At 42.2% G+C, this 25,001-nt stretch overlaps 1 protein-coding gene across 2 annotated transcripts in view; it reads left to right on the top strand.

The window, feature by feature from the left end:
* The window catches only part of BEND7 (BEN domain containing 7), an 80,639-nt gene extending 56,282 nt beyond the window's left edge, over window positions 1–24,357 (top strand). For both annotated transcript variants that reach the window (XM_058532440.1, XM_058532441.1), the window contains 3 exons: window positions 10,531–10,650; window positions 18,449–18,499; window positions 22,021–24,357. In XM_058532440.1, coding sequence (XP_058388423.1) covers window positions 10,531–10,650; window positions 18,449–18,499; window positions 22,021–22,082 — 233 coding nt within the window. In that variant the 3' untranslated portion in view covers window positions 22,083–24,357. The remainder of the gene's footprint in view (window positions 1–10,530; window positions 10,651–18,448; window positions 18,500–22,020) is intronic.
* Window positions 24,358–25,001: the final 644 nt, after the last annotated feature.

The raw sequence follows: 25,001 nt of genomic DNA, 5'->3' as shown, positions 1-25,001 counted from the left end.
ACATTATAAATCTTGTTTATTCGTTTTAACTGCTAACCACAATATAAATAAAGCAATTTCTCTTTCCAGTCTTCTATTAAGAGACAGGGTGGATCTGTTCCGTGATTCCCTACGGCAGCTGTCATCTTTGGGTTTCCTGGGGCTCGTGTGAGAGTTTCTCTAGGGGACGCCCCAGGGAGTGGAATTGAGTCTCAGGGTAGAAGCATCTTCAGCTTCACGAAGCATTGCCAAGTGGTTCTCTAAGGTGGCTGATACCATTTCAACATTCTCCAGCAATATATAAGAAATCCCATTTTTCCTTGTTCTCGCCAACATCTGGTGTTAACAAGCTTTAATTTTCACCAGTCTAATTGGTCTCAAATGGCACCTCAGTTAGTGGGTTCTCTGATTATCAATGAAGTTGAGCATCATTTCCTATTTATTACCATCTGGTTATTTTCCTCTGTAAATTTCTATCCTTATCCTCTTTTTCCATTAGGTGGTGGTTTTCTTATTGACTTATATAAATTCTTTTGTCAGTTATATGTGTTACAAATGTTTTCTCTTCTTTTCCAACTTATGAAAACTTTGCATATGATTTCTTTTATCATACCAAAGTTTAAATAGTCAGATTACTTGATGCCTTGTGCTTTTTTTGTGCCCATTTTAACAAATTCCCCCTACCTTGATAACATAATGATATTCTCTTATTTTTTTTCCAAATTTTATCTTTTATATTCAGTTCTTTGTTCACCTGGAATTTACTTTTGCCTAAAATGTGAGGGAGGGATTTACTTTGTTTTTCTCTATGGGTAGTCAGTCTTTTTAACACCACCTTTTTTTTCACATGAATAGTAATTCCACTTCTGTCATAATCTGAGCTCCCATTTCACATGTTTACATTGGTCTTTTATCTACTTCTGGGCCAATACTAACCGTTTTTATTAGTTTGGCATTGCAGGAGTTCTTAATATCTTATAGGTCTTTTCCTCCTTTCTTCTCCGCCCCCTCCAGTTCGTTCCTTCTGCATTCAGTGTTCTTTTTCTTCAAGTACCTTTAGTAATTCTCTGATTGAGGGTCTGTGCGGTGCCTTCTTTCAATCTTTGTTCCGAAAATTTCGTCATTTCTCCCTCACTGTTGAATGATGTGGAGTTTATTAGTTGGGTAATTTATTCTAGATCCAGGAGTTTTTCAGAGCAATTTGAAAATATTCCCGTCTCCTAGATTTTGTTGCTGTTGGGAATCTATCAGTCTGTCATTCTTTTGTAGATATGTCTTTTCTTCCTAGTTGCTTTTAAGATCTCTTTGCCTTTGGCATTCTCCAGTCTAGGTGTATGTTTATTTTTACAGAGCTGCTTGGTTCCTGTGCTTCTTGAAACTAGAGTTTGTGACCTACCAATTCTGGAAGTTTTTCTTCTACTGTCTCTTCACATTTTCCCGTTCCTGCAGTCCTTCGCGTCTGTCGCTCTGAAACATCTGTTAGTGTTTATTGGACCTTTTCATTCTGTTCTTCATGTCTCTTCATTTGTCTATTTTCTATCTCCTCCTCTCTCTCTGCTACATTCTGAGTCATTCTTCAGATGTATCTCCTTATTCTATCTACTGGTATTAATTTATTGATTAACGTGTCCTTTGAATTTTTAAATTTTGGTTGCTGTATTTTTCATTTCTGTAGGTTCTTTTTGGTTCTTTTTGAAATCAGCCTCAATTGTTTTCTTAATGACTTAAGTCGTTCTTTAATATTGTTCATCGTTTTAAACATACTTTTTTGCCATTCCACTGTCTTAAGTTAGTGGGGGTCTGATCCTGCTTTTCTTGGGTCGGCTGACTCTTGCTTATGGTGGGTTGTTTCCTCGTGTGTTTCACTATTTTTGAACATGAGCTCATCTGCAGTGGGCCTGTGTTTTGTTTAGTTTGCTATGAGCATCTGTTGGGGCCCAGATTGTAGGATCCTCCCTTCAGAGTAATTCTGCACTTCCTTTGCTCTGGAGCCCAGAGGTACCAACAGCAATGCTTATGTTCTTTTATGCAGGTAGCATAATTTCAAATTCCAAACTTACGTGGGGTCCAGGCCAAGCATTCAGAGTTTTCCAAGGAAACTTTCTTTTCTTCCCTCCAAAGACTAGACAGAGCTCCCGGTACTGGTGGGTAGGCAGTTACCCTTTATGCTGTGGTGCAGCCTCCAAGGCTCTCAGCTTCATGTGGGGGCTTCGGTTCTAACCCTGATATGGGTCTAAGACCTCATTCTCTGCTCCTTTGTAGGTGTGATAACCTGAGACTGCTCCTCTCCCTACCCCCGCCTCAGGGCAACTGCACAGTATGTCATTGATGTGCACATGTGGTTCCTGAGTCTGGAACATTCTCCACTTTCTTTCCCATTTCTTCTTCTAACCTCCACTTTTTTCTTGGGTTTCAACTTAGCCATCACTTTAGCCAACAGCTTTCCCCAGCTACCACCCCACCCCAGGAATGGGTTAGGTGCCCTTCTCTCTGTATCCTGTTGCTCCTTCTGTCAGAGCAGCTTTGCTCTGTACTAGTCTCGACTTTGTCAGCCTTCACCCTCCACTTCACTGAAAGCATTTTGAGGACAAGGGACCACTTGTTCACCAGCACCTGGCATAGTCTGGCACATCGGGGGTGCTGGGTAGATCCTTCTTGAATGAATGCGTGTTATTTTTATAAGGAGAGCACAGTGGGGTTCAGGTTCTAGGTATGAAGCACCCCCAGTTTGTGTGCAGGATCAGAAAGTACCATCCACTATAATTGCGCTCAGTAAGAATCAACACATACAGGCGAGGTAGACCATGTGCTGAAGTCATCGCACCTCAAAAGAATCATTTGCGATTGTGCGTCTCATGTTGTGCCTTGAAGATGTGTGTGCACAGAGGCCAGGACAGGAAAGCAAAGAGACTTGCGGGTGCCCACTTGGTCCTGTGAGGTCGGAGGCACTGGAATGTGGTTGTCATTCACGTGTAATCGACGGTGGATTAAGAGTCAGGCTTTACTCCAACCATCATAAAGTGCTCTCTTCAAGAGAGAGTCCCTCAAGTTCCCTTAGGAAGATGTACTATGAGGCTGCACGTGGAAATGGTGGGAACGGAGGCTGCTCTTGGGCCGCATCCCCTTCTCACCAGCAACACTGTCAGTCTCTCCGGCTCTCAGCTTCTCTCTGCTTGTCTGCGTCCCCCTCCTCTCCTCACCAGCTGGCTTCCTCCACTTCGTTTCTTCCCCCTCTCAGTTCTGGTTTGCACAAGGTACATCGGGGCCACTCGTGTCATGACTCTTCAGCCTTTCCACTATTGCTAGAGCCCTCATCCTCTCTTTACTTGCTATTCTGAAGAGAAGGATGCCCGAGGGTCCAGCTCATCCTTTTGTGCAGTTCACGGCTTGGCTTCCCTTAGGTCAAGTGCCCGTCACTGCTGCAGTGGCTTGGAGGGCTCTGGTGTGAAACATTCCTGCCCACTGGCGGCAGGGGCCAGAGGGGGACAGTTTCCCAGAGGCATCCTTAAGCTTGGCTCACCCCGCACCATCCAGCTGCCTCTGGTTCACCTCCCTGCTCACCAAGCAACTTTCTGTTTAGTTCTTTGTTCCTGCGTCTTGATTCCAAGCAGTGGGAATACTGGGCTCTGAAATCAAATGTTTCACATCCTAGAAAGATAATCCCCTTATTACACATTAATTAATTGTCCTCCTAGTTTATTTATCAGTCTTTTGTAGGTTTAGTTATTGTGAGCTGCTTTCTCAGGCCTGAACCCCCTGGGTGGTCTGATAAAATCAGATTTCTGAACCTGCACAGCTCAGAGCCAGTCCTTAGACCAGTACCAGTTGTACCAAGATATGGAGCATTGTAAGGCCCTGCACCTTACAGGGTGCAGGCTCGTTCTAGCTCTTTCCGTTTCTCTTGTAGTATGTTAACTGCCACATTTATTGTTATTTTAATAAATTATTAGAATGGGTATCAAGCCTATAATTTATAGTTTCCAGCTCTTTCGATGAAATTGGGACATGAAGCACTGTAATATCATCAAAGAAAATATATACTGTATTAGAACTATAAAAATTTGGGCCGGAGTCATCAGGCTCAGAGCTTAAAATACCTATGCACCATCCTACCCAAGGCCCAGTCTCCCTCTGCCATCCTTGCCACAGGCCAACTGACTCCTTGATGGAGGGGAGGTCATCTCAGACCCCACCCGGTCCTCTCCCCACTGTGTCTACCATGCTTCTATTTTGTGTAGTTGGAAGTAACACCAGCATTCACAGCTTTCACACGGAAGTATTACCTTAGCTATTGATTTGTTGATACTGTATTTAGAATTCAGTCATTTTTCTTTTACAAAATCTGTGCACTCATCTACAACTTTAAATGAAAACTTAAATCATTTATGTGGAGAATAATCCCTATTAGCTATGCAGTCTGGGGCCAGTGATGTAACCTGCCCTCACTTTGATTTTGCCATCTGTAATACAGGATCACGATACCTGTGCCGTTGGGTTCCTGCGAAGATTAAATGAGATAGATATATAGTGCTTAGCACGTGGGAAGCTTCCAATAGCAGCCTGAAAAGAGTAAAGGAAAGAGGGAAGGTGGGAGGGTGCAGGCTGTTCTCCACTCACTCAGACGTGAGGAGGTGGGAGGCGGGCAGCCTGTGGGGAAACCTCATCTCTCCTCCTCCACTTGTGGCTGGGCAGTCAGCAAGCTGCTTCCCAAGGTGCCCTCTCTGTCTGCACACTCCCAGCAGAGCGGTGTCAGGACCCCAGTGCGGAGACTTCTTTCTCATCCTCATCTCTGGCCCCTCGCAAGCTCTCTTTGTTTGGCAGATCCAGTGAGGGCCTGGCTTTCAGTTCTACTTGGTGTCAACCTTCATTTTTACTCTTCTGTTGGACCAGGAGTTAAAACCGAGTCATCATATCACAACGTGGGCTCTCACCGCTGGCCAGAGTTTTATCCTAGTTAGAGGATTTCACAGCGAAATTGAAGCTCTGCAAGGCTACTCTTGCTCCTTAAAGTATCTGAGTGATCCAATGACTTTCTTTAAAAATCCACACCGTGTTCTGCCTTTCCCAGCATAGACAGCCAGAAAAATCCAAATTCAGAGTCCTCCAGGAACCACGGTGTGAACAGAGAGCTGTTTGGAGAACACGGCCAATCCGCTGTGTTCTCAGCACGTCGCCTTCAGACACGCTGCACACTACCGAGTTCATTGATGGTTATGTTAAATGCCCCACTCTTTGGGAAGGACCCGTTCAGCCACCACCGGCTTATTCATTATTTATATACAATTAAAGGGCATGGTTCAGATAAATGCAAGCATCCAAGAAAAGTCATTATTCATGTAAAGATCAAATTGAACATTTGTCATTTCCCCAGTGACTTAACATACTCTTTGTGCCTCGGGACCTCAAATTATAATAAGCAGAGTAGATGTTTTAACTCTTTTATTTAGTTTAATTGTTGGCCTTAGTCCCCTTGTTCAGATTATTTGGACTTGTTTAAAATTAGCCTTTCTTCCCCTTAACATATTAAAATAGGAAAGGAGGGAAATTTCTGTTTAGGACCTATTGCGTTCTAAGGATGAATGCAAATTGTTGTACCGTAATTCCTAATGACCCACTATTAACATAGTGGGAAACCTAGTGCATTAATGCACTACCTCTTTTCACATCATTACTCCTAATGGAACTGTTACCAGGATAATAGCTTGACCTTTAGCTATAGATTCAGATAGCAAAAATACCTTCTGCTTACTCGATACCTCTATTCACATAGCATATTGAGCGTTTTCAGATCAATACAATGACAATCTCTTGGCCTTGTTCTAAGGCCTCATCTGCACGTGTAACAAAGAGAATAGGATTTCGTCCTCAGTAGGTAGATGATGGTTAAAAGTCTCTTTTAAGTTTGAATGTAATCAGTGAAATAGAATGTCAATAATATGCCCAGTGGAAATATTTGTCCGTATAGGTATTTTTGGAGAAGGCTTAATGCTGTACGTGCAGTGGTCTCACACGTAGACCTGGGAGACAGAGATGTCCCTGGCTTCTTTTTATTGAAACCAGATAAGTTTTAACTGAAAGGAGAAAAAAATAACCAGATATGGTTGCCTTTTTAGTGAGTGGTAGAATACTCGAGCTAAAGATTAGATTTGAAACATCTGCTTGGAAGCCCCTTACAGAGTGGGAGAAACATTCCAGAACCTTCCCTTTGGTTCTCCTAAACTCGGTTGTTGACACACATGGTTGCTGGGAGTCGTTTTGATGTTGGCAAAATCCACATCTACTTTGTTAATTTGGAAACACTACTTCCTAATGTGTGCTCATTTGGACACGTGCATTGCACAATCTAAAAAAAGAGGAGTTGCTATGGAAATTAATTATATAAATAATATTACAAGGAGGGAGATGTTTACCTGCTAAGAATATATTCAGATCATTTTTGTGGTACACGTTTTCGTACAAACTGATAGGGCGCTAAATACAAATTTTTGTTCTATTCATTAAAACAGGACTTTGAGAACCTTTGGGCAATTCTCTGATTAGGAAATGTTATGCGGGCATTTGAATGTAATAAAACCTCGGTTCTTTAACTTCATTCTATTAATTAAAACGTTTTACTAATTTAGATAGGCCTTTCTCCTCCAGTTAGTCTAAATTTGTGAGCTACAGTATTTGCTTCCATTAGAAACAAAACTGGAAAATATATTTGTTTGTTCATCAAATGTTTATTGAGTTCTTAGTACAAGGGCACTGTAGTAGGTGCTTTGAGGGACACAAAATAAATGAAGACCCCTAAAGTTGTCTATAATCTGGTATAGGAGATTCAAAAACACACCTACCCCAGGAATACCTTTTCCTCTGCACTCCTCCCAAGTGGAGACTGCTTATGTGCCTATGCCCCACATGCCGTATACTGGGCAGCCTGGTTGATATTTTCTCTAATCCTTAATTCTGTTTCCTAGTCATCACTCTTCCTCTGTCCAGTTGGGCAGAGGTGGAACCTTTCCATTAAGGCTCTTATCACAGCTGTGCGTCTTCCTCTCTCTCCCAGGTCCTGCTCTCATCTTGGGTAACTTCACTGTCCACATGAAAGATCCATCTGACCCCCAGCTACGTAATGTCCGGACCTCATCCATAGTGACGTTCACCTCCACTACTTTCAGCCCCACACCTTTGACCACACCTTAGCAGTTCTCATACAGAACTGCTCCACTGCCGATATTGTATACTCCGGCAATATACTCTCAATTGCCCCTGCTCCATGGCACTTTCTTGCCAACCCCATTGATATTTCCATTCGCTGATCTCTGTAGATTTTTCCGAGTCTGTGAGCCTTTTTCTGGCTTCACTTCCTGTCCAGATTTTGGCAGGAAGGGGGAGTGAAGAAAGTTGAGGTAATTCATTCCAGGGGGCATCTTCACCAACATCTTCAAGTGCTTTAGATCCCTGGCCTTCTGCCAAAACCGTCTAGCAAACTCTTAACCCTAGACTAGCCCCACCATCCAGTGTCTCCACTCCTAACCAGGAGCTGCAAGGTGCCATAGGAGAAAACAGCCTGCCCCTTTAGGTTGTTGCCACCATAAGCATGGAGCCCCCTCTCCTGCTTGGCATCCTTGTGTCCTGAGTCTGCTGCCTTCCTATTCCTGTTCTTCTCAAGGCAAATCCAGACATTCCCCATGCTCTCCATACCCCTCACCATTGAATTCAGTGAGGTCTCAGGAGTGATCGCTCCAACCTATAATCACTTGTCAGTCTGCCCCCAGTCTTCCCGTCTTCTGGGTTCAGAGGAGGAAGCTTTCCCCTGTTTGAGGGCACCCTCACAGTTCCTCTGGTGTGGTTCCTCAAATTGTCTTCTTTTTCCTGGATCCTTCTTCTCCCACAATACTGGCTGCTTCCCTCAGCCTGTAAACCATACTCGCATCTCCCTGACCCTCAGCCCTCCTCCCTCTTCTCTCCCTTTCTCACTGAACCCAGTTTTTTTATTTTTTTTATTTTTTTAAATTTTTTTTTATTGATGTTTTAATGGTTTCTAACATTGTGAAATTTTGGGTTGTACATTTTTGTTTGTCCATCACCCCATATATGACTCCCTTCACCCCTTGTGCCCACCCCCCACCCCCCACCCCCACTGCCCGGGTAACCACAGTCCAGTTTTCTCTGTCCATGTGTTGGTTTATATTCCACATATGAGTGAGATCATACAGTTGAACCCAGTTTTTTGAGTGTCGTCTGTGGTTACCCTCACCACTCCCTGATGGCCTCCAGTGGACTCTTTCCAAACCTCCCTTCCTGGCCCTCCCTTCTGCACTTTGGACTGTTGGTCCCTCCTCTTTATAGGCACCCCTCACTGGCCTTTACGAGACCCCTCTGGTTCTCCTGACTTGAGCCAGTCCTTCATGGACAGGATCCTGGGCCTTGTCTTCTCCTTTGAAACACTGGGGTTCTCTCTGGCTCTGTGCTGGCCCGGTGCTCTGTTCACTCAATATGTTATCCCCGGTCAATGTTTTTTCTCTCGTTGTTTTAACTACGCATATACGTCTGTGCCTCTCAAACCGGTACCTTCAGCCCGGACCCCTTCCCTGAACTGTAGGTTTCTGTATCAAAATATCTGCTAGTCTTCTCCACGTGGGTGCTCTGCAAACACCCCAAACTCAGCATGTCCCAAACCAAGCCTCATACATCCCACCCCTCCCCTCACAAACCGTCCCTTTCTTCTGTACTGACCAGGTCATATGAGTCACCAGAAATGCTGGTTCCAGATATGGTTCTGGCCACCTGCCGTCTTCACTAACACTGCCCTGACTCAGAGGATCACGGTAGCTTCCTAAAAAGGATCCCTCGCTTCACTCCCTCACACCGCTCCTCCCCATTCTGCCCTTCATCTCTTCCTGCACAATTGGACTGTTTGCATTTGTATGTGGCTTTTTTTCCTTCTTTCAAATTATTTCCTTAGTATAAATTTCCAGGAGTAAGATCATCATTCCAAAGGTATAGTAGGTTTATGTCTCTCACTATGTAGTACTGTCTTATTCTCCAAAAGGGTTTTGCCAGGTTATGCCGACAGTAATGTTTGAATGTGCCAGGTCCCCACAATTTTAAGTATTAGCTTTTTAACATTGTTTTTCTAGTTTAGTAGGTATAAAGTGTGCCTTGCAATTTTTTTCACTTATGTATTAGTTAAACATTTTTCCTAATGTTTTTTGCTATGTATACTTTCTACAGAGACTTTTGAAGTTGCTCTTTTATTTGAATGAGCTCTGGAAATAGCGGTAGAAATTGAACCTTTTCAGTCATATTTAGTGCAACTAGCTTTTCTCATTCTAATGAAATTTTTATTCAATAGAAATTTTACAGTTTTATTGAATCTGTCAACATTTTCCTTTGTCATTTCTTTTGAAAACAAACCCTTAAAACGTTAAAATTACCAGTATTTTAAATACCAAGACGGTAGTGCACTATGACTGAGTACTAGGTGTCAACCTTACCAAGAGCAAGTTGACAAGACCGAGTTTAAAAGTGCTCAGGACCGGAGTGTGAAGCAGAAAAGTCAACAAGAGTGCCTGTGCGAGCGGTCACACCCTGTGCGGCTCTAATAGGATAATGGTCTTGCCTCCCTTTTGTCCCATCATAGGGTTCTCCATAGTCTCTTTTGTGCTTAACAGGTAGCTCTTCCCTAGGAGCTAGTGCAATAGGCAAGAGGTCGACTCAGAGTAGAGGAGAACTTTCCTTAAGAACACAACTGCATCATGATTTATTTTGAGTACTGGTTGAGTTAGTGGGAATCACCATGAGAACATCATCTTTTTCTGTAGTCTTGCATTAGATTTTGAATTAACAACAAAAAAGTGAAATCTTATAATACACCTGCTGAATTTTGTCATGAGGCCAATAGACCCATAGGAAGCGTTTTCTTCTCTGCGCATAAGATACATACACATGGACATGGAGCAAGTAGAAAGAGCAGTTTCCAGCAGTTCTACTTAATATTTATAGCAGGTTTCATTTTGAAGCACAGCACATTAAATGTAGACAGGGCCCTGCAAGCTCCATCTTCACCCGACGATTGTAATATGGATATTGAGAATATCCGCTGCAGAACTGATGTCTTTTAGAAATATACTCTTCTGGACTGGCCCCATGGCTTAGCGGTTAAGTGCGCCCGCTCCGCTGCTGGCGGCCCGGGTTTGGATCCTGGGCGTGCACCGACGCACCGCTTCTCCGGCCATGCTGAGGCCGCGTCCCACATACAGCAACTAGTAGGATGTGCAACTATGACATACAACTGTCTACTGGGGCTTTGGGGAGAAAAAAAAAAGGGAGGAAGACTGGCAATAGATGTTAGCTCAGAACCGGTCTTCCTCAGCAAAAAGAGGAGGATTAGCATGGATGTTAGCTCAGGGCTGATCTTCCTCACAAAAACAAAACAAAACAAACAAAAATTAAAAAAAAAAAAAAAAGAAATATACTTTTCTTCCTTCTTGGGATATAGTCCTATTTCAGATCTGCGTATTGTATTTGTTAAAGTATTTAACACTATTTCACATTTTCTTTCAGTCTTCACAGAAAAATACTGTACTGCTCACCACGTGGATAAACTCCCTGGCCCGAGAGACTGGGTACAGATTCTACAGGATCAAATTAAACTGGCCAGAAGAAGGTTAAAAAGAGGCTCAGGTACGAATAAGCTGCAAGAAAATAATCGCAGAAGCCCGTGATTGAGTTCTCAGACATCGCACAGTACAGCTCTCTGCTCTCGGATCCCTTATTCCTTTACTGTCTTTTGTGTTTTGAAGGAGACACTCTATATAATGTGCGATGGTTTTGTATTTTAAAGTCTTATTCAAATGAATTTTGAAATTCACCTGAAGATTAAATAGTAAAAACTATGTCAGGCCATTTCCTTTTAATCGTACGAACGAAAAAGATTTCTAATCTCATTCATGGTCTTATGTGTCTCGTGTATGACACTGGGTGTCTCTTTTGTGATTTGCTTCTATTGCCTATTGATTTTTGTTTGTTTGGATCTGCATGACTTTATAAAAAGTACTGTTTCCTTAAGGTAAAAAATAACAATAATCATCCTACCAGAAACACCACATGAAATAGATAGAAAGAGATTTTATGTCAAGTATATATATGTATATGTATATATATATATATATATTTTTTTTTTTCTCCCTTAAATCTGGGCTTGGCAATTCTGGAATTATTCTTCCAGGAAAAGTGAATACTAGTTGAATTACGACTATTTAGATTTGGTCATTTGAAGTCTCAGCCTCCCCAAAATGACAGTGGGCCAATTTACCAGTGAAGAATCCCTTTGAGGTCACTTTTCTGCCATCGTGTAAGAACAATCATCTTTAGGAGGCCACAAATCTCTAGATATTTTTTTTTAAAATAATTCCCGATCAAACCTCAGGACGCCTGGCCTGATAAGAGCCTTTGGTGCTTTTGTGGCTGGCGTGTGAGAGTTTGGGAGGTGGACTTTAGATGCTGAAAGGTTACCATTTGGATGTTCTGGAGGCCCACTAGAACAGCAGTACAAATGTGTGACACTGTCACTAACACATCCCTTTATGTGAACCACTATGTGTGGTAGTAACTGTGACCCAGCCTGTGCAGGAGGACAGCTAAGGGCCTCCAGGAGAGCTCCCAGCACAGGCTGGGAACCCCCTTGACAAAATGAGCCACACAGGCACCGAGGGACCAAATGGTTTTTTGGTGTGAAAAACCTTACAGCTCTTTTCTATACAAGTAGCTATCAGAACTCTAAAATATTCAGCTGTAGGTGATATCTTTTATTAAAAAGCTTCCCTTCCTCTTTTTTTTTAACCTTTTGCTTTCTTTTACACTTAATTGATGCTTTTTTTATAAAGAGCAATGGACTACTAATATTTTTAATTGGTAAAAAAAATGTATTATTGCTTTAGGCAGTAAGTCATAGTGGAGTTAGAAGATCTAGTCTTCAGGTCTCATGTCTGCTTTTTACCGGCTCTGGCCCTTGGGCAAGTCACTCCATCTTTCTAATCCTCAGTGTCTCTGTCATGAAGTGGACGTAAAAATAAAGCCTGCCACAGAGTTGTTGTGAGGCTGCAGACATATGTTGTACCTGAATGTCTTCATAAGTGAAACCGGTGTGTCCTCTCTGAAGATGTCTGTGTTCGTACGCAGCAGTGCTTGGCAGCGGTGAAGGTCGCTGAGGCAGCCATAACCCCGTGGGCCCCTCATATCCTAAGTCAGGGGACCACCCAGCCTGCTGTGCCTGGGCAGTCCACTTTGCTCCTGGTGTCCTGGCGTAATTATTAATAATGCCCCTTTCACTCCCAAGGTCTCTCAGTTTTCAATGCCTTCTTTTCCTTAATCTACAAATAATTGCGAAAAAATGCAGCAGCGTGATATAGTGGCAAGAGCAGGTCTGAATTCCTAGCTGTGATCTGCCATTTACAAATGCCTGGGACCTTGGACAAATAACTCAGCTTCTCTGAGCTTCCCGTTCTCCATTTATATAATGAGGCCGATACGACCTCAGAGCTGTTATCAGAGTTCAAATTAGGTAATGTAAATATTGCCACTAATAGACAGCTGACACATAATAACGCTCAAAAAATGTTCACCACCTTATCCTCCTTCCCTTTGCCAACCAAAACCAAAACAAACAATTCCTGTTTCCTTGACATTTCCTAAAACCACTGCCATCTCTTTCTCCTAACGTGGTTGGCCAGATTTCTTCCAGAAGGGACTGCGTTCCCTGAGTTGGCTTCCCCATCCCAGTTCACTTGAGAATCCACTGCGTTTTGCCCTCTGACCTCACTCACCTACATAACGCTTGCTGCGTTCACGTCCCAATGATCAGATTTCACTTTCTGTTTATATTAACACTCTGACTTCACCTCCATGTTGATTTTTACACTGTCGAATAGCATCCTTCTTGAAACTCTTCCCTCTTCTGTGATTTCGTTCTCTCTGTTTCTCCTCCAAATTCTCTGGCAATGCCTTCGGTCTCCTTCACTGCCTCTTTCTCCTCTGCTGTCTGCTAGACCCAGTGTCCCCGAGCTTCCACACTTGGTGCCGTTCCCATTCTAAATCCTCACTCATGGCTTGAGCTGTCCCCTCATCCGTGGCTCCGCAGTGTGCAGCTCCAGAGATGGCCATGTCCCGAGACCCTAGAGTCCATCCTCTGTGCCTCTCCTCGTGAAATCTCATCATGCCCTGCCCCCGACTAAAGACTTCTGCTAGCTTCCTGTTGTCCCCAAAGTACCCACCCCCACCAACATGGTACACAAGGTTTTTTACAGTCTAGTGCCACCCTCCTCACCAGCCTCATCTCTTGGCATAGGCCTGTGCCTCCTGTGGCCACACCAGACTTCTCCCTGTTTGGAAATACACTGGGCTCTCACACTCATGCTCTCTCTCTGCCTGGAAAACAGCACCTCCTCCTGTTACAGCATCTCAAAGGTTACTTTCTCCTGGAGTCTTCATAGGCAGCCCAGCACATTAGTCTTCTGCCACCAGAATAGTTACACACTGTTTCCTCCACTGACCGGGAGATCCTCAGGAGCAGAGACGCATCTGAGTCATGTTTCTGTCTCAGGTATCTAGAACAGTGTGTGGCATCGTGTGGACACGCAAGAATATTTGTTGAATGAACCAATAATCAATCAATGGAAATGAAGAGACAATAAATAGTCCACAAAAAAAATGTCGTATTGTTTAGCTCATCAGGGTCAGCTGAGATCCTGAGGTTCAAATACTTAGATCCTGTCCCTTCCCTCCCAGAACCCATGCGGTGGCAACGTCCCTGAGCTCTGTGTTTGGGAACAAGGTCTTTAGGACTCCTGGGTATGCCTGTGGCCACTCGCATGGTCGTCCCAGAGTGCCCCTTCCTTCCTGCTCCTCAAGCCCTTTGTCTCGTCCTTCTCTGCTCCCCCACCTCCTTAGTCCTGTCACTCCTCAGCCAATTCTCTCTTCTCCCACTCTCCCCCAAAGGTTCAGTCTTGTGTCACGGTGGCCTGACCTCACTCAGGGTAGATTAACTGACTAACACCTAAAGATTAACCTCCTGCTAGTGGGGTCTCTTGTTCCTTCTTATGCTAAAGATCTCCTGCCTTGGCCTTGAGTTACCACACAAAGGCCCCTCTCATTACTTTAGCCCCGCCCCCCCTCCTCCTTACTCCACCCTCCCCCCCCCCCCCCCGTAGGTTTCAGGCCCCAGGAAAGAGTTGGGGGGTGAAAAAATTTTCTTTACAATTGAATGAGAAGTGTTATCAAAGACAATTGCCCAGTAGGTTTCCATAGTAAGCAACCCCTGATGGCATACTGATGTCCTGTTGGGTGCTGTGTCTCCTCACTTTTATATCCTAAATCAAATTTCAAGTATTAAGCCTGGGTGGTGTCCTTGCTAGTAAGTATTAAGTTGGTCTCGTGTTGTCTAAATTCTTCCTTGGCGGTCTTGACTGCTTGGATATATAAAAACTTCCATTTACCTATTGATTTTCAGGGGGAAATTGTTGAACTCAAAAAAACAAAAATACTAAATGTGATATTTGGGTTTAAGAAAAATCTAAAATTTGTCATGGTGAAGAGACCTAAATGTAATACTCAGTAAGCCCAAAGGAGGGGCACAGAGCCGAAGTACCCCAGGAACCAGCCACGGCCGCCCTTTGCTTCTCCCGCACGCTGGTCCTGACTGTGCCACAGATTTGTAGCCTGAGGTGGGCTCCCTGATGCCTGCGCCTCGGTTCCTCTGCTTAGAATCCATCGAAGCCCCTTCCTGCTTCACAGGGGGTGGTGGGAGTAAGTGGGAAAACGTGAGAGATCCTTGGAGCCCTCTGGGAGTTTGAGGGAAGAGAACCGGATCCATCCAGAATTCTGATGTCACTGCTGTTAGTGCTGCAGAGACAACCAGAGAAAGGAAGAGGGGGCTTTGTGATAGAGAACATGTGCCTCTAGCTGAGGAGAAGGATTGACAGTCCCCAAAGGACGTGAAAAGTTTAAGTCTGAAGAGAGACCTTTGAAGGTGGAAGACGTAAAACATAGGGAGAAGACTATTGAGTGGGTATTGAGTATACTGACCACTGAGTAAATTGGAGAAGACTATTCTCAGAGCCCAGAAACAGCCTTGCTGGCAGTGGGCCATATGACTAAAACGAAGTTCAGTTTAAATTTTGTTTCCCCATACTATATATTTTATACACAGACACACCACCTATTTTTTTCTGTCAGATGCTGAGACCAATTGTTGCAGTTTTTGGTCTCCATTCCCTTCCCCCCAGCAAACACACATGCACACAGTGGGGACTTTTCCTCCCCATTCATTTTTCTCTTTCCCACACACAGACTGGCCAATGAACACACTTCTTCACCGCCTCAGCATTTGTATTAGTAATTCACATGACACTTGCTCATTTTCACAGGCACCTGCCTGTTCCTACAGAATGGGACCCACACTGTAGACTGCTCCCCTACCTTCCCCTTCCCGTGGTAGCCTCTCACATGCTCAAAACATTGTCTGCCCTGTTCTGTGGTTATCATATTTGATTTGGGACATTTTCATTTCTGACCACTGGGTTTAGATTATCTGCTGAGATTTCTGTGCTTGCCACCCTGGCACCTCTCTTCTGCCTCTATAGCGGGTTTTATTAGGGTCTGAGAAGTGGAAGGTGACTGTAAGAGAAAACTAACCCTAACGTACAGACCAAACGAGACCAAAATGATTGCGCATCAGCAGTGACCTGCCAAATAGGTTCTGTCTCCCAATTTTGTCAAATATTGTTATACTTCCTTCTCCTCACGCAGCACAAAAGTGAGACCCCAGCAAACTGAACCAGAGCTGCTGGCATTTCCTTCGTCATGCTGATAGGAACCAAGAGGCTTGGATCAATAATATTGCTTGCTGTCATGCTTTTATATCTCGCTTCTTTTCAGTCCAAATGATTATACAGTGTCTCATAGATATTCCACAACTTCAACCTTATTTATCATACTTGGCTCAATTCCTGGAATTAGGTACAGACTCTGACTGGGCAAGCTAATCAACTCACCGCTTAAGGAAGCCCTCACTGCTTCTAGAAAAAAGAAGTACCCCACGCCAATTTGAAAGGTTGTTATGCAAATCCAAATAGAAACTCATTTGGGGCTCTCATCACATGTAATAATTTTTTTTCTATAACTGGAATGATTCCTTTCCTGGTGTGGATTTTTATCATTTTCATTAGATTATTTCCTTGGAGCTGAAATCACAATTTTTTATTTGCATTGGATCTAAGAGTAAAGCTGTCACTGCTGTTAAATTTTTATTAGACTTGCTCAATCTTTTCCAAATTTCACTGTCATCAGGGAAGAAAGATTGTGAGCTTGTTGTTACAACCACATGTTATAATTAAATTTAAGTAACATTGTCATGTTCTTCATCCATGACACTTGGCCCTGTTCATGCAGCTAGCATATATTAATTTATATATAATAATTTACATATTTTTTGGTTGTATATGTTCTGTCCTTTCTAAAGCATGTAATTGCATAGGCTGTTTTTAAAAAGTGAGGATGAATTACAAAAGGAAGAGGAACTTATACCCAGAACCGATTTTGGTTATAACTAAATGAAAAGCAATTATACATGTGAAGTAGACAAAGTCACTGAAGTATAAAATGAACTTAAACTTGAAGATTTGAAACATAAGCTCAAAATGATGCAGTGCTATATTTATAGACTCTTAATAGCAAAGAGATTCCGAGCCCAGGCATTAACCTGGTTCAGATCCTTGGCGGTGTCACTTACTACCTGTGTTATCTTAGTTTCTTTATCTCTCTGTCTCAGTTTCCTCATTTGTTAAAATGGACATAATAACAGACCTACCCTGTAGGGTTTTCTGAGGGTTAACTGACACAATGTATGTAAAGTGCCCAGTAAATGGTAAGCTTTTAATAAATGGTGGTGGCTGTCATTGCTATTATTATTACTGAAGAATTTTCAAAATCCTAGCCAAGGAAAGAACTACCAGGTAGTTCATCTACCTATATTCAGATTCACTCAAACCAATTAGAAGAAAATAATGTCTTCTAAATATAAAAATAACTTAGGTTCATTATTTTTTAAATATATAGAACCATTTAAAAACCCCAAAGAACAAAATTTTAAATACCTATAAGCCTTTCATCCAGAGAGAAACACTGTTAACATTTTAGTACGTCCTTCCTGTGTTTTGTCTATAAACCTATTCACAAAATTTTAATCTGACCATTTATCCTATTGCTTGACTTAAATGTTTTTACGTTATTTAATGTTCAACTACAAGATCATTCTCAGCAGTTTCTGCTCTTCTCCGACCAAGATCGGTCTTGACCATTCTGTCTCTTCTCAGTGTTCTCTCTTTGTGGTGGAGTTAGCAGGTCAGCAGACAATGGGTCTTTCGCTGATGCCAGAATGTAGCAATCTGAGGACAAGATGTGAGAGGGTAAATCAGAGTGGAAATCTTTGAACGTCTCTAGCCATATCTGCACCCTGATTGTGTTTAAGCAACAGCAATAAAAACAAGAACATAGTGTTAGTTTTGCTTCCCACCAACTCAGCATTACAATGTGATGCCCATGGCAGCCCTCATTTGACTGGCCTCACGTGCACGTGTGCAGGCAGCAGGGAGGTGCCTGCGAGCAGGAAACTGCCAGCGAGGCCACTAGCCCTGGCACCTAGGAAACACTGACAGAATTTACCAAATGGCCATAATGAAATGTTTTGACCTGTCCCCAGCATGTTGGGGACACTGACAAGCCCGTCAGTTATCAGGAGACATGTGGGCACCTTCTTTTTTGTGTTCTGTGGAAGGTTTTCTGTGACTGCAGGATCTACCTTTGGAAAACTGTTCAAGGAGATTAAAATATATCAGAGATGAGCAAAGGTTTGCATTTTAAAACATACAAGTGATAAATCTTTTGAAGAAACACTTATTGCTTCTGATTTTATTTATGACTGAATTGATGCCAGTTTAAGATTGGCAGCTCTAGGATCTGAATTTCCAGTCATCTCCAAAGAAAGGTTCTTTCTCAAGATTTCCTAAGCCTGCCGCACAGGAAGAGTTCTGAGGATGACAAGTGAAATTCTACCGTGGCAGGTCATTGACCTCTGTGCCTTTGGTGATCTTATTTAAACAATTCACCCGATTCCGAGTGCATGTTTAAGCATATGTAAATAAGTGAAAATGAACTGAAATGATCAATGATTGATAGAATAAGATTCATGAGACATAACAAAATTTTAATATAGGAATATTGATGTTATATCATCATCTTAAAAAAATATTTTATTTAAATGATGGTACTAAAGTCTGTACTGTGAACCGGCTGAAGCTTATAAAGGGAAAAGAGAGGTGAAAACTATTATGTATATTGGAGTTTTTAAATTATATTACTGTATTCGGTAAAATGAATGTGCTCCCTGAAACTAATGAGATTTGTGTTTTATGCTTGTAACCAGCAGAGGTGGCTGACGGTGATGAAAGACTGGACGGCGTTTCTCTACCACCAACAGGTAAAACACATTTACATTTTCATCACCCGCTGGAAAATACAGCACATGAAAATATTTGCATTGAAAATGTTTTTAACGTCAGAGATGCAAGATGCTTGAGCACACGGCTTCTCTTACAGACCCAGACCCAGTTATCAGAGGTTCCCAGTGCCCTGTGTTCAGAGATTTTTCACATTGAATACGAAAGGCTACATTTTTCTCACAGTCTGTTTCATATTCTTGAAAACCTCAGAACAGTAAGTCCTAAGAACTTAGTGTCACAACACTTTGCCTCCCAAAACCTCTCGATATTAGAAAGTATTTTAACATGAAATGACATTTCTGTTTAGAACAGGGATCACCAGTTTTATGATGAGATTCATGTCCATTCTGTCCTCTCCCACCTCCCCCCACAGAGCTTTGAGAAGCAGTCATTGCTCTTCATAGAATGGGCAGCCAATGAATACAGTGTTTCAATTGAGTGAGTGAGTAAGCCAATCCATCCAGCATGGGTGGCACACTCCTGATACTGTTAAAAGTATCAGATAACCAGATCAGTGGAGTACATTTCATTAAAGCATCTGCTACAGTGTTAAGCCATGGACATAATTCTGCCTACACATTATTTGACTTTCCAGGAAGGCTTGTGACCCTGGCCTTCTGCCTTTGCATTAGTTCATACCTGAGAGCCCGAAGGACAGGTGTCTGATCAAGGGGCCATGTGACACATAATTTATTCCTTCAGTTGGTCTCAGGACTCTTTATTGACTGCCCTCAAAAGAATACCTGAAGATTCTCTGCCCACAAAACCCAGATACCGCAAAAAACCCTCTCAGTGAAAAAGCTCAACTCTAGATGTGGGGTGGTAGGTTTTAAATTCAGCAAATATTGATGGGGTAGCTAGTTTGTGTAGAAACCATACTAGACTGCGTGTTCGTGATAGCACTTATCCTGAGATGGCAACAAAAGCAGAGTTCATAGGTGCACAATAGACATGTTAGTAAACTTCAGAGCAGTGAGAAAACTGAGCCATGTAAATGAGACGGTGCCTTCTCTGCCTTGGAGTAGCTAAGCAACAGATTGCAGGACAAATAAAAGAAATGAGCCAGGTAGTACAAAAAGGACCTGCTTATTTCAAGTTCTTACTGTACGTAGTCATATAAAAGGGATTTCTCGTCTTGTTTGGCTGTTTCCACATTTATGAATTAAGAGAACTGAAATGGATGATCTCTGTTGTTCCTTGCCATTCTGTCCTTCTCTGAATATCAGGACAACTCATATTAGCCTTGTTCTTATCACCCCGGCCCACTCCCAGCAGATGCATGAAACGCTGCTACTAATAATGAAATTGTGCATTTCAGGAGGCCCTTTGGAGGAATACCAGGCTGTTCTAGTTGTGCTTTCCAGAGTTCCTCTCCCACCCTTCTCAGCTCCATTGCCCCCAGGGCGTTTGCACTGCCCGTCCTCATTGTCATCTGACACAGTGGGCTTTTTAAAATTATTATTATTTGAAAACCATTCCCCTTGAAATAATACCTTTGTATCTTCCTCTCTGAAGATGGAGGCAGAGAGATGTTTCAGATGAGAAAACTACACACAGGGGATGGTAGAACTACCTCAAGGAACTGAAAAGAATTTCAAGGAATCTGAGAAAAAAGGAACCTTAGAGATCATCTAGTCCCATGCCTTCTTTTTATCCCATCCTTTTATTTTACAGGTAAAAAAGCCTGAGGCCCAGAAACACTAAATGACTTTCTCAAGGTCCCACAGCTGGTTGGTGGCCTGGCTGAAGCCCAGGCCTGTCGACTCCCAGCCATTACACCACATAGCTTTCTTATACCTAAGCCAAAGCCAGCTTTCCTCTGCATGTTTCTTAAAGATCCTAAGAGTTGATGGATGTACTAATCCCTTTAGGATTCCATTTCAGTGTCTCACAGTCTTCACAATTAGAATGTCCGTAGTAAGGCTACCTGAAGTCCACCGCAGTGTAAACTCACGGAGTTCTTGCTCAGATCTTGCCCAAGGCTGTAAGGTCATAAGGAAGACTGTCGTAGAACACCCCTGCAGGGCCTTTCCCTAGACTGTGGATAGATATTTGATACAAATTACTGATCAGCATGATAAGTAATACCATTTATCATTGAGAAAGGGGAAAAGAAATCAGATGGGTGCCCAAATTTTGCAGTAATGAAATTAAATAATCTTGATTAGACTGGCACGTCTCTTGAGTGCCTCTAAAGTACAGTTCCAGTCTGGTGGCTTCTTTGAATACAGCACTACTACTAATTCCTCCTCCTCATGTGTGCCCTAAAGCGACTGTCTGCAAGGTGAATTCCCCCTTTCTTGCACAGGTAGCTTCATCCTTGGATTTGAGACTCTACTGCCAGACCTTCCTTATGTCATTTATCTGAGCTGGCAACAGTTGGTCCTTTTTAAAGATTTAACAATGCCTTTATTACCTTTATTTTTCCTTCCAAATTCATGTGTTGGGGAGGGCGAGGAGGGGGTGTAAATCCTTAAGTGTTTCTATGAACCAGAATCGACCAGGTCAAGGTTACAGTCAAGCAGTCCAGTGACATTTGTTTCAATCCATTACATTGAAGCAACCTTCTCTGTGTCTAGTTTTAACAAAAATGGATACAGATTTTATAGTGGAAAAACATATTTTCTTGATTTCTTTTTCCTCAACCCCATCAGTAAGCCTTTTTTGAACAGCTCCTGGCAATCAGCACTGTGGTAGGTTCTGGTGAACAAGGGCTCGCCCCCAGAGCCCCAGCCTGTGTGGGGCCAGAGGCCGTGACACCCTGCTGAATGCAGGTGTGGAGAGAGTGCTCTGATAACGAAGGAAAAGCACCCAGGACTTAGGAAGAAAATCCCAACAGATTTGTGTTGGGAAGAAATAAAACTTATTTTTTTAAACCTCAAATTTTCTAAAATTTAAAAAGGAGGCTTCTGAATTTGAAATAGAGTAGTACAGAACTCATTTGGTCTTAGCAATTTTTGTCATAAATTGGCCTCATAAAAGTATGAGGAATAAAATGTAAATTACTTGAATTTTACCACCCAGAGACAACCATTATTGGGTGTTTTTTCCCACTTTTCACTATATTTATTTTGTTTACACAATGGAGATCAAATACATAAAATTTTGTTTCCTGTGTTGTTTTTTTTAACCTAAAAAGCATTTTCCATCTTATTACAAATTTTCACACACATTAATAGCTACGTGATATTCTGTTTTACAGGTAAATCATATTTAGCCATTTTCTCTTACTGGACAGTATATGGACACGCTCAAATAGTAATACACATTCATAGGCTTCCCTGTAAAATTAATCATGACAAATTTCTAATGGCTAAAATTGCTCATTTAGCACAATTAAAGCCTTGGCTAAAAATTAGTGATTTAAATATGAAACACAGACATGTCTCCCACAACGTTCTTCACTTATCCAGAATACCTACCTCCAGCCGTGTCATAGGAAAGTGTGCAACTCTCCTTTAGAGAAGCCGCCCCCTTCATCTTCTTGTCTCTGTTGTAGGTGACACATTTGACACCAGGAGAGAAAACACGGAGGACACAGAGCCAGATTTCACTGCCTAGACTTGCCTTTAGGGACACTGTTCATTAGCGTATGCAGCTCTTCTGTGTGAATTTCCTCCAAGATCCATGTAGCATTTCAGGTTACTCCAAGGAGTGGGTGTTCTGTGAAGTCTACCCATCATGGTGGAATAGTTTTCATTTACTTTCTTTGTAATATGTGATCATCAAGCCTCCAATTGGGTGTAAGATTTAAAAAAAACATTTTTAGAGTTGATTTATCACCCTTTAAAAGTCCAGCGTACGGTCCCAATTAGTTCATTGTCCATTAAAAAGAAGCAATTGTCTCTGCCCTGTTTTTTTTTCCACAACCTCAATGTGAATACATGGAGTTTTGAAGCAAATTTATTTTAACCTAAATTTGCTTAGATGCAGTATAAAGGAGAATGGCTCTTCCCAGTATTGAAGGGTCAGTTGTGAAGGCCAAAATTAATTAGACCTTCATCAGCTTAGAAGATGGAAAAGATGTGTTGGGAGACAAGATAGCTTGATCTATTAGGTGAAATTATTTATGAGATCAGTTCCCCCCAAAAGAATCATTTGTAACTGAATAAGTGCAAATGATATGTGAATTCTTAGGAAAGAAAAACCTTTCACGTAGGTTGTGTCGACACAGTGACAAAATAACTCATTAAAAGATGAGAAACTCACAATAACCAGTTATCTACATGATACTTAACTTTTTAACAGATGGTTTTAACTGAGTGGTCCAGTGTTTGGCATTGTGTGGCAACCGGCCACAAATGTACTTAATTAATATTATATACTTTATTTGGTTCCTAGTTCTTTTGCCCTCACTTTATATAAAACCAACAAATGAAACTCTGGATTCGTTTTAAAGAGATATCTTGCCATGTGGGTATTTGTATTACAGAAATATTTACCTCCAGATTCCTTTCTCTAATAAGATGGTGACTTTGAAATGCCATTTTATTTAGAAACATTGCATTTACACCTCATTTATCGTATAAAGCAAATTACCTTGAGTCTTTGGCACCTGACCCAAAAAACAAAAATGGGATTGAAAGAAATTTGGACTGAAGAAACACCAAACCCCAAGGGAGAAAATCGCTGTGCTACCGATTAACACCTTTCCCTAGCAATTGTTAAGTCATAGAGTGTTCAAGCCCAGAGTTATCGCCGAGGTCCCTTAGTCCCACCCCCTGGGTTTGCAGGTGAGGCAGCTGAGGGGGAGTGAGGTTCATGGTTGCCCAGGGCCAGGTACCCCTTCAGTGGCCCAAATGGCCTAGAACCTAAATTCCTTACTGCCCTGTCCAAGGTACTTGTGCCATGTCACACTGAATAGCTAACCTGAGCTGGGAGGGAAGCTCTGGGATGCATCAGTTTCCACTGAAGACCAGCTCATCAGCTGAAGTTGGGAAGAAGCATCCCCGTAATGGGACAAAGCTGGTTCCAGGTGTGGCGTGTGGAATCACTCTAACTACTAAACACCTAACATCTCATACATGTGTGTCTGTCCTTTGTCTTCTTTTTGAAGCTGCAAGAAAGGTTCAGAGCCGTTGTTTCCATCACACCCTTTAGTTATTAGCCTTTTACGTGTTAGGCCAGTTGGTAATCCTTTCCCTGAAACCAATGCCTCTGTTCAAGTGGTCTGATGAAGTACCATGAACCAGGGCCTTTGTTTTCCTGCAACATATGTTTTAAAATTTGTCTTCTGCCTCGCAGAAGGAAATATTTCTTAAGGGAATCAAAAATATTAATTACTGACCTTTCAACTCTATTACAGTAAGATGAAAATGTTGCTAATAAAAGTAGAAACCTTTACCTTACAACTGTGGGATCTGTTAAATACGCACCGTGAACCTTCAAAAGCACTTCCTTCCAAGACTGGGCGACAGCTTGGATTTGTCAATACTTGAGGAGGGTGGGGATTGTTCAATTCACGAAAATGTGCAATGGATCCACAAATTGGAAACACATATCATAAACTTGCAACAGTAAATCCTATTTTGTAAATTAAAATTGTGTTTGTGTTTGCTTACTGTGACTACTGTTCAGACTTTATTCAGAAATCCTTTTTATAGGCTTTCTTAGCAAAAACAAAATTATTCCATATCTATGGATAATGTCTCAATCTTCTGTATATATGTTTTATTAATATGTAAATATTTAGATTTTTAAAAATTACTATGTTCTTTAAAAAAATTCAATGCAAGGCTAGTTGTGAAAATGGTGTATAACATTGTGTTGTGATATCAATTCCCAAGATGCTCTTTATGTCCGTTCTGGAAGAATACAATAAATTACTTTAATTGAACGTGCCTGTTTCATGCCTGTATGCCAGCCCTCCTGTGTTTATGAAGAGAAGTCAATGCGGTTCGCTAATTAAAAGGTATTTATTAATACCCTGGTGGTCTTACACTGAAAGTTTTATCTTCTTATGAAGTTAATTTTAAAAATAAATAAACAAACTAGATTGCTACCGGAAAGAACGTATTCAAATGTAGAAAGTCACAGGCTGCCTGGCAGGCCGATCCATGGCTGGAGCAAGTCTCACAGTGACACTTGAGCATTAAGCACTGACATGCTTGAAGCCTAATTTTAAATGAATTAGGTAGCTTTATAATCTTTACTTAAAAGGTTAAGCCCTGCTTCTATGGAAACAGCACATCAGAAGGACAAATCAGTCTTCTGTAATGCAAAGTGGCTGTTCACAATTGCTTTATTTTCCTCTCTGAACACAGGGGGGCGCTACTCCTCACTGGGTACCCGCCCCCTCCTACCTCCAACAGGCATTCCCAGCCCCCCAGCATAGAGCACCCGCAGGCAGCCACCTCTGTCAGGCTTCTGTTCAGGGTCTGGTTCTGGGGCCCTCATTTTGGGGGGCCCTGAGCTATTCTGCAGCTGTGAGGAGTGGTGGGCGTGGGGGTTGGGGAGTAGCTACTGCGTAAGGACGCAGCT

Source organism: Diceros bicornis, chromosome 36 (assembly GCF_020826845.1).
Source record: "Diceros bicornis minor isolate mBicDic1 chromosome 36, mDicBic1.mat.cur, whole genome shotgun sequence".
NCBI classification, from domain to species: domain Eukaryota; kingdom Metazoa; phylum Chordata; class Mammalia; order Perissodactyla; family Rhinocerotidae; genus Diceros; species Diceros bicornis.
Note: the sequence above shows the minus strand (reverse complement) of the source record. Positions and strands in the feature narration are given on the sequence as shown.